Below are 14,632 nucleotides of genomic sequence, written 5' to 3' on the forward strand. Positions count from 1 at the left end.
GAAACAAGTATAGGCAAATGACCCTGTGGCGATCAGTACATAACTAATGTGCCAGTGCTCAAACCCATGGGGGGAGATATTCGTACATTTGAAATTTGAAAGTTACTTTCTTAACAACTCTGACCGTGGTTTCTAGACTGTCCTTCCGCACGCCGCGGCTCCCGTAGACAGAGCCTGCGTATCACGCGCAGGGCTGAGCTCGGCGAGGTTCTGCGTCCACATGGGCGACGTCAAAGCTGAAGGCTGAAGGACACCTTGGTGGTGTAGCTGGGGACAGACTCTGTGACGAGAGAGGAATGGGCTTACCTCCTCGCTCCACTCTGAGGCCGTGCTAACTCACAAACGGGCCGCCTCACACGTGAAGCGGAGACCGCGCGCGGCCGCTAGTCCCGCACGAGTGGCACGACGCTCCTGCCACGGGCGCGGCCGAGTGGAACTGCTCGGGCCTCAGCAGAGAGCGCTGACTGGGCTCCTTTGCAAGCCTTCCTGCGGCTCCCACTGCTCTATGGGGCTGGGGACCTGTGACCCCATAGCAGGAGGGCTGAGGGCCGAGAGCTGGGGAGGAGACAGCTCCAGAGGGTCTATGGCGATGCCAAGGTATCACTACCCACCGGGAGCTCGCAGGGGCGGGGAGGGAGGCGCAGGGCAGGGCGGCGAGGGAAGTGCACCTGTGTTCTGGCACACGGAGCCTCACGATCCCGTTTGATTGAAATGCACCAAGAAAACAATTAAAAACCAAGGGCAACTCTCAGGCACGCACACCGCGTAACACCAGTGAGCTTCTCGTGCCTTGACCGACCGCGAACTCTAGCACGAGGGTGCGTGGGCTTCTGTGTCTTCCTTTTACACAACTTTAGCGTGAGCGACTCACCCCTGCCCTTAAGGTCTGCGATGTAGGCGCTCATGAACTCCTTATCTAAGTGCTGGCGGTCCTGCTCGCTCTCCACCTCGTCAGCGCCCTCCTCCCCTCCCGTCTGGTCAATAGGATTGTCCATCAGGCTTACGAATCTGTCCGAGGAAGTGCAGAGGACGCCACGTTCTCACCTGCGCGGTCCAGCGGCAATGCGCCTTGCTAGGAAGCCAGCCTTGTGGGCGTGGGGGCACACGCCTGCGGCCCCAATAACTGGGAGGCTAAGACAGGTGGACTGCAGGCTCAAGGACAGCTCGGCCACCTAGCCACCGCACCCAGCTACGCTTTACCTTTTTCCTAACCAGCCAGTTTCCTCCTTACTGCATTAGGTCCCTCCCAGCTTCCCCGCTGGTTTATGGGAGCGAAGGTGGGCTGGCTCTGGGAAGAGTCTGTCTGACATCACCGCCAGCCTCCAGGCTTGTCCCCCGGGGGCCTCTCTACTCACTTCACTGTGGAAGAGTCGCACAGGGCCGTGGGGAGCTCCACCAAGTGGTCCCCGCTGACCACCAGCAAGGAAAGCTTCCTGAGGTTGAGCAGGGCGTGCGGGAGGTAGGTCAGCTGGTTTTTATACAGGAGGAAGCTCTGCAGCTCTTCCAGCCTGCGGAGAAGAGAAGGCGTCAGAACCCCAGGACGGCCACCGGTGAAGCTTGTTCCATCCATGCGGCTTGCTGACAGCAAACATACATCTTAAATAACTGAGTCACACCAGGTGACCTTTGAAGTTTTCACTGACTTAATCGCTATCTGAAGACGCAGAGAGAGGCCGCAGGAAAGCGAGCAGGCCGCAGAGGCCACCCGGGCCACCACGGGATCTGCGTGCCCCCTCCCCGTGTCCAGTGAGGACCAGCAGGTGTGGCCAAGGGCCGCCTTTCAGACAGCCCAACAGCAGCCACTCTCCTCCCGGCAGGCTTCCTACAGGAGACAGGAAGCGAGCCCACAGTGAAAGGAGGTGGCCGGGCGTCCCCAGCGCTGCCGCTGACTGCCCCTGAACCCGGCTTGGTCCCACTCCATTCACTTGCAGAATGTTGACTGACCCCACAAGCAGGTCAGTGGGTTGTAAAGTTCCTGTTTCAAACTAAAATCATTCCAGTTAGTCTTCTCAACCCAGGACGCCCCAGGGTCCCAGGAGCGGAGGACAGCATCAAGGGGAACCGAGGTCGGCGGTGTCTCGGTGCTCACCTAGGCACCGCGGTCTTCTGGGGCGCGTCCCGGCTGGGGCCACCGCTGGCCTCAGTGGCTAGCTGCCTTCTTCTGCTTCTTTATAAATAATCGAAGAGTCCAGAGGCCAAATGTTTCCTTCACTACTTAAAACCCAGCCCTCTCTCCAGGCCTGCCATCAAGGACCCCAAAAATATTGATGGCATCGACCAATCAAATACAGTTCACTGTGATAATTACTGCTTAAACATGAAATAATTAGGATATAATTTGTAAACTTAACTAAGCACACCAAGTGTTTGAAAGACTGTATAATAAATCAATAAGCCAGGCATGGTGGCACACACCTGTAATCCCAGCACCTGGGAAGCTGAGCCAGGCCGATCACAGGTTGGAAGCCAGCCTCAGCAATGTAGCGAGGCTCTCAGCAACTCTGTGAGGCCCTGTTTCCAAATAAAAAATAAAACAGGGCTGGGATGTAGCTTGAAGGTAGAATGCCCTTGGGTTCCATCCCCAGAAACACAAACCAAAAAAAAAAAAAAAAAAATCAATAAATGAAAATAATAAAGGTAGCCAGGCGTGGTGGCACACGCTTACAATCCCAGCATTCAGGAGGCTGAGACAGGAGGATCGCAGTTCGAGGACAGCCTCAGCTAATACTTGCAACTCAGTGAGATCCTGTTTCAAAATAAAGAATAAAAAAATAGGACTGGGGGTGTAGCTTGGAGGTAGAATGTCCTTGGGTTCTATCCCCAGTACTGCAAATAATAATAATAATAATAATAATAATAATAATAATAATAAATGGTTATACTCAAAACCCAGGAGTGGTAGCACATGGGAGGCTGAGACAGGAGGATTGCGGTTCCTGGACAGCCTCAGCAACTTAGTGAGGCCCTCTGCAACTTAGTGAGACCCTGTTTCAAAATAAAAAATAAAATAGGGCTGGGGTGTAGCTCAGAGGTAAAATGCCCCTGGGTTCAATCCCCAGTACCATCAAAACATAAGTATATAAGAATTTTTAAAAAGTTACCCTCACTGATATTCTAAACATGTTTCTATTCCACGCGTAATGAACTTCTTCTCTGCGGCAGTGGAGTCACGGAAAGTTAACGGAGCCGTTTCGTGAGAAGCTGCAGCAAGTTGAAGTTCCCAAGACAAGAAGGATGCGCCCGACACAGGCACAGAGGTGGGGTGAGGCGCGGCCGGGAGCTGCTCGGGGCGTTAGTGGTGGCTGCGGACGCCTCGCGGGCAGGGCAGCTACCTGTCTATATCCTGTGGCAGGTCCTTCAGGTGGTTGTTGCTGATATCCAACCACTGCAAGCTACACATCCGCAGGACGCAGATCGGGACACTGGAGAACTTGTTTGCTGAGATGTCTACGAATGTGACTTGCTTCAAATTACTTAACTAGAAAGGAACGACAAAATATTCTAATTACTCACGGAAGTGTGGGAATTAAGTCCGGCTAACCATTTATAGACTCATGTTTCTTCCTCGAAGGCATGTTTATGAATATATGCAGAACAGATCCCCCCAGCGTGGATTCTGAGGACAGCACCTCGTGGCTGCCGCCGGGAGTCAGCCTTCCAGAAGTCAGCAGTGCATTTTGCGTGGTAGGGACCATGGGAAGTTTTTGGTTTGCAGTGTTTGGTAGTGAATGGCCAGCTTCACAGTCGGGTAGGGGTCACCAGTCGGAAAAGATTTTACAAAGAATGGGGTATTTGCGTTGGGTCCTGAGGTTCCTGGGCCCGTGGAAAAGCAGGAAAGGAACTCCAGGTGGGGGAGGGAGCCTGGAAGCCACAGACAATGGGAGGTACAGGGATTAAAGGGTAGAACAAGCCAGGCGTCTGCGACCCTGGTGCTTGGGATGCTGAGACAGGAGGATCACAGGTTCAAGGGCAATCTCTGCAAGGTAGTGAGATTCTCAGCAACTTAGTGAGACCCTGTTTCAAAATTAAAATAAATAAAAAGGGCTGGGAATACGGTTCAGTGGTAGAACACTTCTGGGTTCAATCCGCAGTACAAAAAAAAAAAACTTCTTGCCTAGTCGGGCATGTTGGCACACGCACCTGCAATCCCAGTACTTAGGAGGATGAGATAGGAAGGTCACAGGTTCAAGGACAGCCTCAGCAACATACTGAGACTCTCAGCAACCCAATGAGACCCTGTTTCCGAACAAAAGATTAAAAAAGGAGTGTAGCTGGGAAATAGAATGCCTCTGGATTCGATCCTCAGTACAAGAAAACAACTTCTTGCCCATGGTATGGCCCGTTCCCATCACAGTGCGTGCTATTTCTGTCTCACCTCAAAGGGCAGCTCCGTGAGCTCCAGATTCCCCGAACAGTCCAGTCTTTCTAGACTCTCACAGGCTCCCAGCTCTGGAGGGACGCTCTTCAGATGGTTGAAACTCACATCGAGTTCTCTCAGGTTCTTCAAACGACCTGGCATCAGAAACAGTTAACCTCCACTGAGTGGGTCCTTCACGGTCTTCTAAGGACAAAATCAAAACTACGTTCCTGAGGCCGGTCTCAGACCTGCTGTCCTCCTGTCTCCACCTCCCAAGTAGCGGGATCACCCTCAGCCAGGTGTATAAATAACAATGGGGGAGGCGTCAACTTGGACAACGTCTGTAGCTTCCAGCCCTGCGTGAGATGTCTGCTCGTCTTCAGTGCTGAGTGTTCCGGCCCTTGATCAGCACAGACCGCTGTCCCGGCTGCTGCTGCTTTGAGGGACTGCGCGTCTTCACTTCGCTCACTCTCTACTTGGTTTCATCCTTTGTGCCAGGACAGGCAGTAAGAGTGCAGGTCTGCCTCCCACTGGTCCGGCCAGGCCCGCGGCCACAGGACTAACGCAAACGCCTTTGAAATTTGGAATGAGCCGGGCACGGTGGCTCATGCTTACAATCCTAGCACTTGGGACGCTGAGACAGGAGGATCACAGGTCCAAGGACAGCCCCGCAAGGTTTAAGACTCTCAAGCAACCTAGCCAGACCCTGTTACAAAACAAAACATGAAAAGGGCTAGAGGTGCAGTTTAGAAGTGGACAGCCCCTGGGTTCCATCCCCAGTACCAAAAGTAAGAAAGAAATAAAGAAAACCCTTTGAATCCTCACTCTAATCCCATCAACATAAGCAAACACATGATACTCAGTCAGTCCTACACGGTGGGTCCCCTTTTCAAGCGCAGGAATTGGAGGTGGCATGGGGTGTCGAGGGGGTTCCTGGCGACACCGGCTCCTGCTTCCTCTGATCTGTAAGACCAAGGGCAGGAGGTAGAGGACCTCTTCTGTGTCAACGATGGCAGCTTTCAGTTCTAAAAATTCTTTCTTTTTTTTTTTTTTTTTTTGTGTGTGTGTGTGGTGGTACTTGGGTTCCTGGAAGCCCTACTACCTCAGGGCTACACTCCCAGACCTATTTTATACTTTTTTTTTCTTTTCTTTTAATTTGAAAACAAGTTCTCCTAAACCAGCGCGGCTGGCTTCAAACCTGTACAATCCTCCTGTCTCTGCCTCCCAAGCGCGGGGATTACAAGCCTGTGCCACCACGCCCGGCCGGTTCTAACAATTCTAAGGCCCTTTCTACCTTTCCTGAAGCCAGGCAAGATGCAGACTTTGCCCTGTCCCAGCTAGCAGGCTTGCCTGGTCCCAGTTTATGAACACCGGCAGAACAGACAGCGTCCTTACACCAGTCCACCCCCCCTCTTTTTTCGGTACTGGGGATGGAACCCAGGGGCATTCGACCTCCGAGCTACACCCCCAGCCCTATGTTTTATTCTTTATTTTGAAAGAGAGTCTCACTGAGTTGCAAAGGGTTTCACTAGGTAGCTGAGGCTGTCCTCAAACCTGCAATCCTCCTGTCTCAGTCTCCCAAGTACTGGGATGACAGGCGTGTACTTGTAGCCACCGCATCTGGTGTTGCTTGTCTATATTTCTAAAACTAAAATCAGAGCCAGGTGTGGTGATGCATGCTTGTAATTCCAGTACTTGGGAGGCTGAGACAGGAGGATCATGCGTGGTTCATGGCCAACCTCAGCAATTTAGTGAGGTCCTCCTCAACCTAGTAAGACCCTGTTTCAAAATAAATAATTAAAAGTAGGGCTGGGGGTGTAGCTCAAAGGTAGATGCCCCTGGGTTCAATCCCCAGCACCACAAAAAAAAAAATTTTTTTTAAACTAAAATCAAATAAAAGCAGAACTCGCTCATGAGACACTGGTTTCTGAGCAGGTGGCAGGTATGAGTTCTGCATGTGACACTGTGGCTTGAAGCCCAAAGGGGACACTGAGCGGGTGGCTCCGGGGACGCTGCCAGGGAAGCTGGAGGAGGAAGCCCGCATTTGCAGGGTCTCCTGCCCGCAGTTTCCTGCGTCCCACAGACGAGCCCTGGAGACTCTACTGAGAAACCTACCGATTTCGGCTGGGAGCTGCGAGATTCGGTTTTTTGGCAGATCCAGAACTCTCATAGCTTGAAACAGCTCGATGTAGGCAGGAATGATCTGGATCCGGGTATCGTGTATATGCCACTCTTCCAGGCCCGTCTGCTCCTTCAACGAGTCGGGCAGCTCCTGCGACAGAACAGACCTGGTCAGCCAGGCCAGGCCGCCACGTGCCCAAGGCCCAGCGACTCCAAGTCCCTTTTTTCGTGTGTGTGCGGTACTGGGGATGGAACCCAGGGGCATTCTACCTCTGAGCTACACCCAGGCCCTATTTTATATATATATATATATATATATATATATATATATATATATATATATATATATATATTTTTGTGTGTGTGTGTGTGTGGTACTGGGGGTGGAACCCAGAGGCCTCCCAAGCACGGGGATTACAAGCATGCGCCACCACACCCGGCTTATATATATTCTTTATTTTGAAACAGGTCTCACTGAGTTGCAGAGGGCCAGCTGAGGCTGGCCACAAACTGCGATCCTCCTGTCTCAGCCTCCCAAATACTGGATTATGCCTGGCTCCTGTGGCTGTTTTAGAACCACTTGATTAAGGGGCTGGGTGCAGCAGCGTACACCTATGATGCCCGCTACTTGGAAGCTGCCCAGGACTGCACTGTATTTCATGGAGGGAAAGACAAACCAGAGTACAGGGGTCAGAGCAGACAGCCAGCTCCCGCTTACACTTAGAGCTCTAAGGCCTGAGCATCCCCACGGCCCTGGACACAGGTGAGCAGCAGACACTGCCACAGTGCTGCACTGAGCACCTGGACTCACCTTCCAGTGCTCCCCTGAAAGTTCAAACACAAACGGACTGCTCCGGGTGCCTCCGTCCTTGGCAAGCGAGCCCGGCCTGGTGAGAGCGCACCTCTCCACCGGCAGGCCCCCCGCGCTGGTGTCCACAAAGCCGTTCTTGCAGTACTGGGCCTGGGGGATGCCCTTCCTCCTGCACTCGGCCACGAAGTTCCATTCTTCTTTTATCCTGAAGCAAGCAGCAGAGATCACAGTCACTCCCAGCATGCAGGTGCAGGCGGTCCTCCACAAAGACCGGATTTTTCTTTTGCGGCTGCAGCTATGGGACTGGCCCCCAACTCCCTCCAGCCCTGGGCCAGAGCAGAAATCAGAAACCGTCTGTGATCTTTGCTGCTTTGACTAAAAAAGTAGAGAAGGAGCCAGGCATGGTTGTCGCACGCTTATAATCCCAGCACTTGGGAGGCTGAGACAGGAGGATCGTGGTTCGCGGCCAGCCTCAGCTACTTAGTGAGGCCCTCTGCAACTTAGACCCTGTTTCAAAATAAAGAATAAAAACTAGGGCTCGGGGTGCAGCTTGGAGGTAGAATGCCCCTGGGTTCAATCCTTGGTACTGCAAAAAACAAATAAATAAAATGAATAAAAATAAAAATAAAAATATTGTGCTCAGGATATAGCTTGGAGGTAGACTACCCCTGGATTCAATCCCCAGTGCGAGAGAGAGAGAAAGAGAGAGAGAGAGAGAGAGAGAGAGAGAGAGAGAGAGAGAACTCTAAGCAGTCCACACGCGCCATCTCTGCAGACTCCCAGCAGCTCTGGATGCTTCCCCGACCCCCAGAGGATGGACTCCTGGGCAGCAAGCTTGCCCTGGCTCTCCTGCCCTCTCTGCCTCCCCAGGGCCAGCACGGAGCCCTGGCGGAGCGCTCGCGGGGGTGGTGCAGCAGGAGAGTCTGCGGTTCCACCCGAGGAGGAGCAGGTCCCCGCGGGCCATCCCCAGGGGCAGGGAGAAGACGGCAGAGGCACGTACTTTTCCAGAGCACTCTTCTCCAGCCTCTCTGCCTCCTTCTTCTGCAAAGCTTTGTGCTTCTTAACCCGAGTTTCCCACAAGGCCCTGACGACAGAAATGTCGAACACCACCACTTTGTGTCCCATGTTGGGAGCAACAAATTACCTGCTGGAAAAAAATAGGCCCGTCAGAAGAAAACTGGTTTTTATTTTTATTTATTTATTTTGTGTGTATGTAGCGCTGGGGATGGAACCCAGAGACTTTCCACCTCCGGGCTACACTCCCAGACCTATTTTATATTTTATTTGGAAACAGGGTCTCACTAAGTTGCTGAGAGCCTCACTCAGTAGCTGAGGCTGGCTTCGAGCCTGCGCGATCCTCCTGTCTCAGCCTCCCAAGCGCGGGGATTACAAGCGTGCGCCACCACACCTGGCTAAGAAAACTGTTTTAACAGAAACTTTGAGATGAAATATGAATAGCCCTGGTCGTTAGTTAGTGATGACAGCCTTTCTTCTAACTCCTAGGATGGCCGTTTGCTGCCGTTCTCACGGCTGGGGCACTCAGGCTCCGCGGAGCTCTGTTTTCTGGGTCAAGAGAGTTGCAGAAAGGCCGCTGCCAGGCCAAGGACGCAGTCACAGAGGAGCAGTGTTCTGAGAGCCATGCATGATCTCAAGCACACGCTAAGGATCCCCAACCCGCTGCTCGGCACCACACTGTCCCTCGGGGCCCTCAGCTGAGAAAGAAGCCCTGCTCCCTGGGTCGGTTGGTTTTGTACTGGGAATGGAACCCAAGAGCATTCTACCTCCAATCTACTTCCTCAACCCTATTTTTTAATTTTTTTTTTTTTTTTTTTTTTTTTTTGGTGGTACTGGGGATGGAACCCAGGGGCCTTCTACCTCTGGGCTATACTCCCAGACCTATTTTATATTTTATTTGGAGACAGGGTCTCTTAAGCCAGCTGAGGCTGGCTTCGAACCTGCATGATCCTCTTGTCTCAGCCTCCCAAGCGCAGGGATTACAAGCATGCGCCACCACGCCCGGCTTAATTTTTATTTTGAAACAGGGTCTCGCTAGGTTGATGAGCATCTCACTACTTGCTGAGGCTGTCCTTGAACCTGTGATCCTCCTGTCTCAGCCTCTCAAATACTGGGATTCCAGGCATGTGCCACATGCCTGGCTCAGCTCTGCTCCCTTTATTTATTTTTATATTTTTGTGTGGTGCTGGGGATGGAACCCAGGGGCATTCTACCTCCAAGCTACACCCCCAGCCCTATTTTTTATTTTTTTTGAAACAAGGTCTCACTAAGTTGGGTAGGGCCTAAGTAGCTGAGGCTGTCCATGAACCCTGATCCTCCTGTCTCAGCCTCCCGAGTACTGGGATTACAAGCGTGCACCACCACACCCGGCTAAGCCCAGCTTTCTTTAAAGGACAAGATTTACAGGAATTCCATGGGTATCACAGAGTAGATGTGCTGTGCGCTGTGCTCTCAGGGCTGAGAAGCAACACAGTGGCAGCCTGCAGCGGCCAGGGGATTCCCAGGCCAACCCCGTGCTCAGCTGTGGTCCCTGTGCTCCACCTGGTGGCCAGGGAGGGGGCTGTGGGTGGTGACCTGTCCAGGCGCTGGGCTCCAGGCAGGTCGGCTAGGGTCCTTGGGACTTTATCTTCCCAGTTCCTTTTCTGTGGACTCTCTGGTCCCTTCCAGAATCCCAGGGCTCCCTCTTTCAGCCCTCCAACAGGAAACCGGGCACTGTATCTACTCTATTCTGCCGGGCACGTCCTATAACCGCAGCCACGTGGGGCCGAGCCACAGCAGGACCCCAGGAGAGGAAGACAGCAATGGGGGCACTGGGGCTGAAGCGGGCAGTCTCCCTCCCAGGTACACCCCAGACCCTTTTATCTTGCTTTGAAGAAGGGTCTCACTAGGCTGTTAAGGGTCTCGCTAAACTGCTGAGGCTGATCTAGAACGTACGCTCCTCCTGTCTCAGCCTCCCAGGTGTTGGGGCTACAGGCATGCACCCCACACCCAGCTCGGGAAAGAGGCTTTCCAGTGAGAGTCCAGGCACATGGGAGCCCCTCCATCAAGGGTGAAGCAGAGGAGGCAGGGACGGACCCAGGAGCCCGTCACCCGGCAACGCAGGGAGATGGGGGCCTGAGCATACGGTCAGAGGTAAAGTGTCCCTGGGTTCAATCCACAGGGCCAAAAAAAGTGCATTTTCCTAAGAGCTAACTTTCTCTAGGACTACACAAATGTCACCATTGTATACTCCAGCAAAGCAGAAGAGAGAAAAATTAACCTCTTAGAATCCAGTCTGGGAGGGTACCAAAAGGTATCCTCCAGTCAGTGCAAATACCAACAGGCTCTTGAAAGAAGCTTCCAGATCACGCAGATTCTCCTGAAGAGTGTATGTGCAGGGCGGTGGCCCGGGCCTCACAAGGCCCGCCAGCAAAGTCATGGTTCCAAGCTGGACTCAACGCCTCGTGCCTGGGTCTCCTTTGGCACAGTGAGGCAGGATGGAGAGCACGCCTCCAAGGCTAAGCTTCTGCCCTCCACACACAGCATCCTCGGAGAACAAAGAAGCTGCAAGCTGGAGGAACACGGGCTGCCCGCTGCGCAGCAAGGTCAGTGGCTCGCAGCGTGGCCAGGCACACGGCCCGGGACGCCTGGTGTGCGGCCCAGGTCCACAGCGAAGCCGTGAGCCCTGCGCATGGGGCAGGCTGGGACTTTGCTCTGGTCAGTGTCTCAGTGAGCGCCCTCCCCGCTGTGATCTGAATTCCTGACCAGCAGAACTGAGAGGAGCTACATCGGGCTCGAGGTTTCAGGCTCCAGCCCCCAGGGCCGGCTCTGAAGCACACACGGCGGTGGTGGCACCGTGCACGGGGGCTGCGAGCTCGGCATGATGGGGGCCAGAAGCAGACAGAGGAGGGAGCCCGAGACATACAAGCCCCTAAGGCCACCCTCCAATGACGGCCTCCATAGCCAGGCTACACCAGCACCCCAGATAGAAATCCATTCAAATCATTGACCTAAGCCTAGCGTAGTGGCGCACACTTGTCATCCCAGCATTTGGGAGGCTGAGACCAGAGGACCACAGTTCGCAGACAATCTCAGCTACTTAGTGAGGACTTTTGCAACTCAGTGAGACCCTGTTTCAAGATAAAAAATAAAAACCAGGGCTGGGGGTGTAGCTCTGAGGTAGAATGCCCCTGGGTTCCATCCCCAGTACTGCAAAAAAAGAAATCATTAATCTATGAGAATGAACCACCCTTGGAGATTCAGTTATTTTACCTCTGCACATTTCTGCAGAACCAGCACGTGAGCTTTTCCAGGGATGTCCTATACCAAAACGTTAGTCAGCAAACTCTTCCAGAAAAGAGCATGACAGCAAATATTTTAGGCTTCATGAGCCAACAGGTCAAACGGAGGATAGGAGGTAGGCATGTACCTGGAAAGAGAAAGCTCCTTTCCCCTCAGGTTCACCTTGGTTGCCCTGCAGGGTTGAGCTCGCCTCAGGCCCAGCCCAGAGGAGGCCTGCAGGCCTGGGACAGCAGGGTGGGCTGGGTGCCTGCAGCATCCCAGTAGCCCCCAGCAGGTGACGTGTGCCCTTCTCTCCTGGGGCCAGCTCAGTCAAGCTGGACAGCTGGCTGGAGGCAAGGTCACCTGCTAAGGCCGGCCTCCTGAGCCGAGATTCCACCGCTGTTGCCTGGCAGTTGCCAACAACAGTCTCCGGAGCGTAGAGGGCGACCAGTGGGGCTGCGCTGCCCCTGGTACAGTTGGCCAGGCACCCAGGGTGGGCACCCAGCAGTGCCCGCGGGCCCCAGAGCACAGGTGCCCAGCTGTATGGACAGAAGCAGAGCCTTTGCTCGGGGAGACGCGGCTATCACCATGAACTTCATCCGATGTGTGATCACAATGCACCAATCAAAACAGATAAATAAAGGCTTGCTTTGGTGGGTGTGATGCTTTAAAATACACCCACAGGTCAGGCGTGGTCCTGCACACTTGTAATCCCTGTACTTGTACTTGAGAGGCTGAGACACAAAGATTGCAGGTTCAAGGACAGCTTCAGCAACTTAATGAGGCCCTCTGCAACATAGAGAGACCCTGTTTCAAAGTAAAATAATAAAAGAGCTGGGGGTGTACTTCAGAAATAGAAAGCCCCTGGCTTCCATCACCAGTATCACATGCAAAAAAGGAAATGCACCCACAAATTCTTTTGCATTCTTCCCTTGGAAAGGGTAGAACTTAATTCTCCTCCCCTTGAGTAAATAATTAATTAATATAGTAATTAATTATATGATTATAATATATAACATTATGATAATGTGAATTATATTATCTAATATGTGATGTGTTGTAGAATATAATTATAATATATAATAATCAACAATTACACTGGAGTTAGTGACTCACACCTAATAAACAGAAAGTTCAGGCACCAGAAGGTCTGGCCGGCTCCCCACTTGGGTCAGTCACTCTGGGGAAGCGGCCGTCTGTCTTGAGGAGGCCCAGGCAGCCCAGCCGCAGCAGCCCTTGTCACCGCCTCCTGTCCTGGGTGCGGGGCTGTCTGGAGAGCAGATGTCCAGCCCCGCCCAAGCCTCCCACTGGGACACACAGCCCCCAGCATCCCGACTGCAGCCTCAGACCCCGCCTCAGAGGTCCAGCCGCCTGACAGCTAGAGAACCAAGCCAGGGCAGGGGATGATAGAAGTCCGCGTCCGCCTGCCCAGGTGGGCTTCCTGCCCCGGCTGGCTGGCTGCGTGCCCCTGAGGGACAGACACCAGCTCACAGGTGGAGAGAGCTGCACGCCTCTCACTGTGTCATTGTCAAAACACTTGGAACAGCCTGGCAGGGAGGGCAGCCAGGAAAAGGTCAGTTATTTTAAAAAAGAAATCAGGACAGACCTGTGATCATCAATTAGAGGTAAGATCAAAGCAAGATGCCTGGCTTGGTGACACGCACTGCAATCCCACCTGTGCCAGAGGCTGGGGCAGGAGGACAGACAGTCCAAGGCCAGCCTGAGCAACTCAGACTGGCTCAAAACAGAAGTGCTGGGGGCCCTGGGAGCACCCCTGGGTTCAGTCGCTAGTGCCAAAACAAAAAGTGAGGAGCGTCAGAGGCGTCTCTGCCCAGGGCTGGTGGTCTCCGGGAGCGTGGAGAGGTCCCCAACCCTAGTGAGTGTCCAGCACAGGACCAGAGGTCCAGCAGCTCCCAAAGCGGGGGATTCTCCATCGGACTCTGGGGCTTAGTCCCTGCCCCACCAGGGCAGCTCTCTGAGAGGAAGACCCTCCCCCACCCCGCCAGATGTGCTTCTCAAGGACACAGAGCTGATTCACCCCCCTGGGAGCATCCGGCAGTGGCTCGCAGTAGCCCAGGGCAGGAGCGGACTCCTGGGGCCACCACTGCCCGCACCTGCTCCTATATCCTCGTCCCCCGGGGATGTCGCCGCCGCCGCTGCTCACCTCCCAACGGCGGCGCTGACAGTCTGCCGATCGATCGGGCTGGGAGGCTGAGTACACTGGCAGAGCTGCGCCGAGGTCCTGTATACCTGGACAGTTTACGCCCGCGAGCTCACCCAGGCTGCGTACACCGCAGGGCTGTTTACACCCCGGCTGCCCGGAACCTCGGGGCCTGTGTGCTAACAGGCTATATTTGTAGCGGATAATATGACCGGGAGGACATGTGCTGATAAACTATCTATCTATTCTCTGTGACTCAGCCCAGCGTGGACAGACAGGCTGGAGGGGGAGGGCTTGGCACCCGCACAGCCCGCAGTCCCAGCCGCTGGGCAGGCAGCGGCGCCCGGCAGGGGCAGCTCCTCACCCTGGAAGTCCTGGGTGCACCTAGCCAAAGCCGCCCTAGCACTGCGCGGGGGTGCACACCTGCAATCCAGGAGATTTGGGAAACTGAAGCAAGAGGATCACGGGTTCAAGGCCAGCCCCAGCAAGTGAGCTAGACCATGTTTCGAAATAGAAAGTAAATAGACCTAAGGGTGGCTCAGTGGTTGAGAGTCCCTGGTTCAACCTCTACTTCCACAAACGCGGGGCCTTAGACAAAGGGAAAGCCGGTCGTTAGTTCTCTAGGCTGCAAACTAAAAAAGAATTCACCCAAAGGGATTTAAGTTTTTCCAGTGGGTTTTCTTTTTTATCACTGGTACTGGGGAATCAAACCCAGAGACTCTACCTCCAAGCTACACCCTCAACCCTCTTTATTTTTTATTTTGAAGCAAGGTCTCTCTGGGTTGCTGAGTCTCACTAAGTGGCTGAACCTGGTCCTGAACTTGCAATCTTCCTTTCTCAGTCTCCCAAGTACTGGGCTCATGGGCATGTCCACCACACCTGGTATATACGTTTTGTTTTATTTTTC

At 53.6% G+C, this 14,632-nt stretch overlaps 1 protein-coding gene across 1 annotated transcript; it reads right to left on the minus strand.

The window, feature by feature from the left end:
• Positions 1-230: 230 nt before the first annotated feature.
• LRRC2 (leucine rich repeat containing 2) lies at positions 231-8,414 on the minus strand (the record flags this gene model as incomplete). The annotated part of the gene is made up of 8 exons (XM_080715163.1): positions 231-280; positions 872-1,008; positions 1,356-1,508; positions 3,333-3,478; positions 4,376-4,512; positions 6,473-6,629; positions 7,290-7,494; positions 8,290-8,414. The coding sequence occupies 8 exons, from the start codon at positions 8,412-8,414 to the stop codon at positions 231-233; spliced, it is 1,110 nt and encodes a 369-aa protein (XP_080571289.1).
• Positions 8,415-14,632: the final 6,218 nt, after the last annotated feature.

The sequence above is a fragment of the Muscardinus avellanarius genome (genome assembly GCF_963383645.1).
Source record: "Muscardinus avellanarius genome assembly, chromosome: 18".
Classification (NCBI taxonomy): Eukaryota; Metazoa; Chordata; class Mammalia; order Rodentia; family Gliridae; genus Muscardinus; species Muscardinus avellanarius.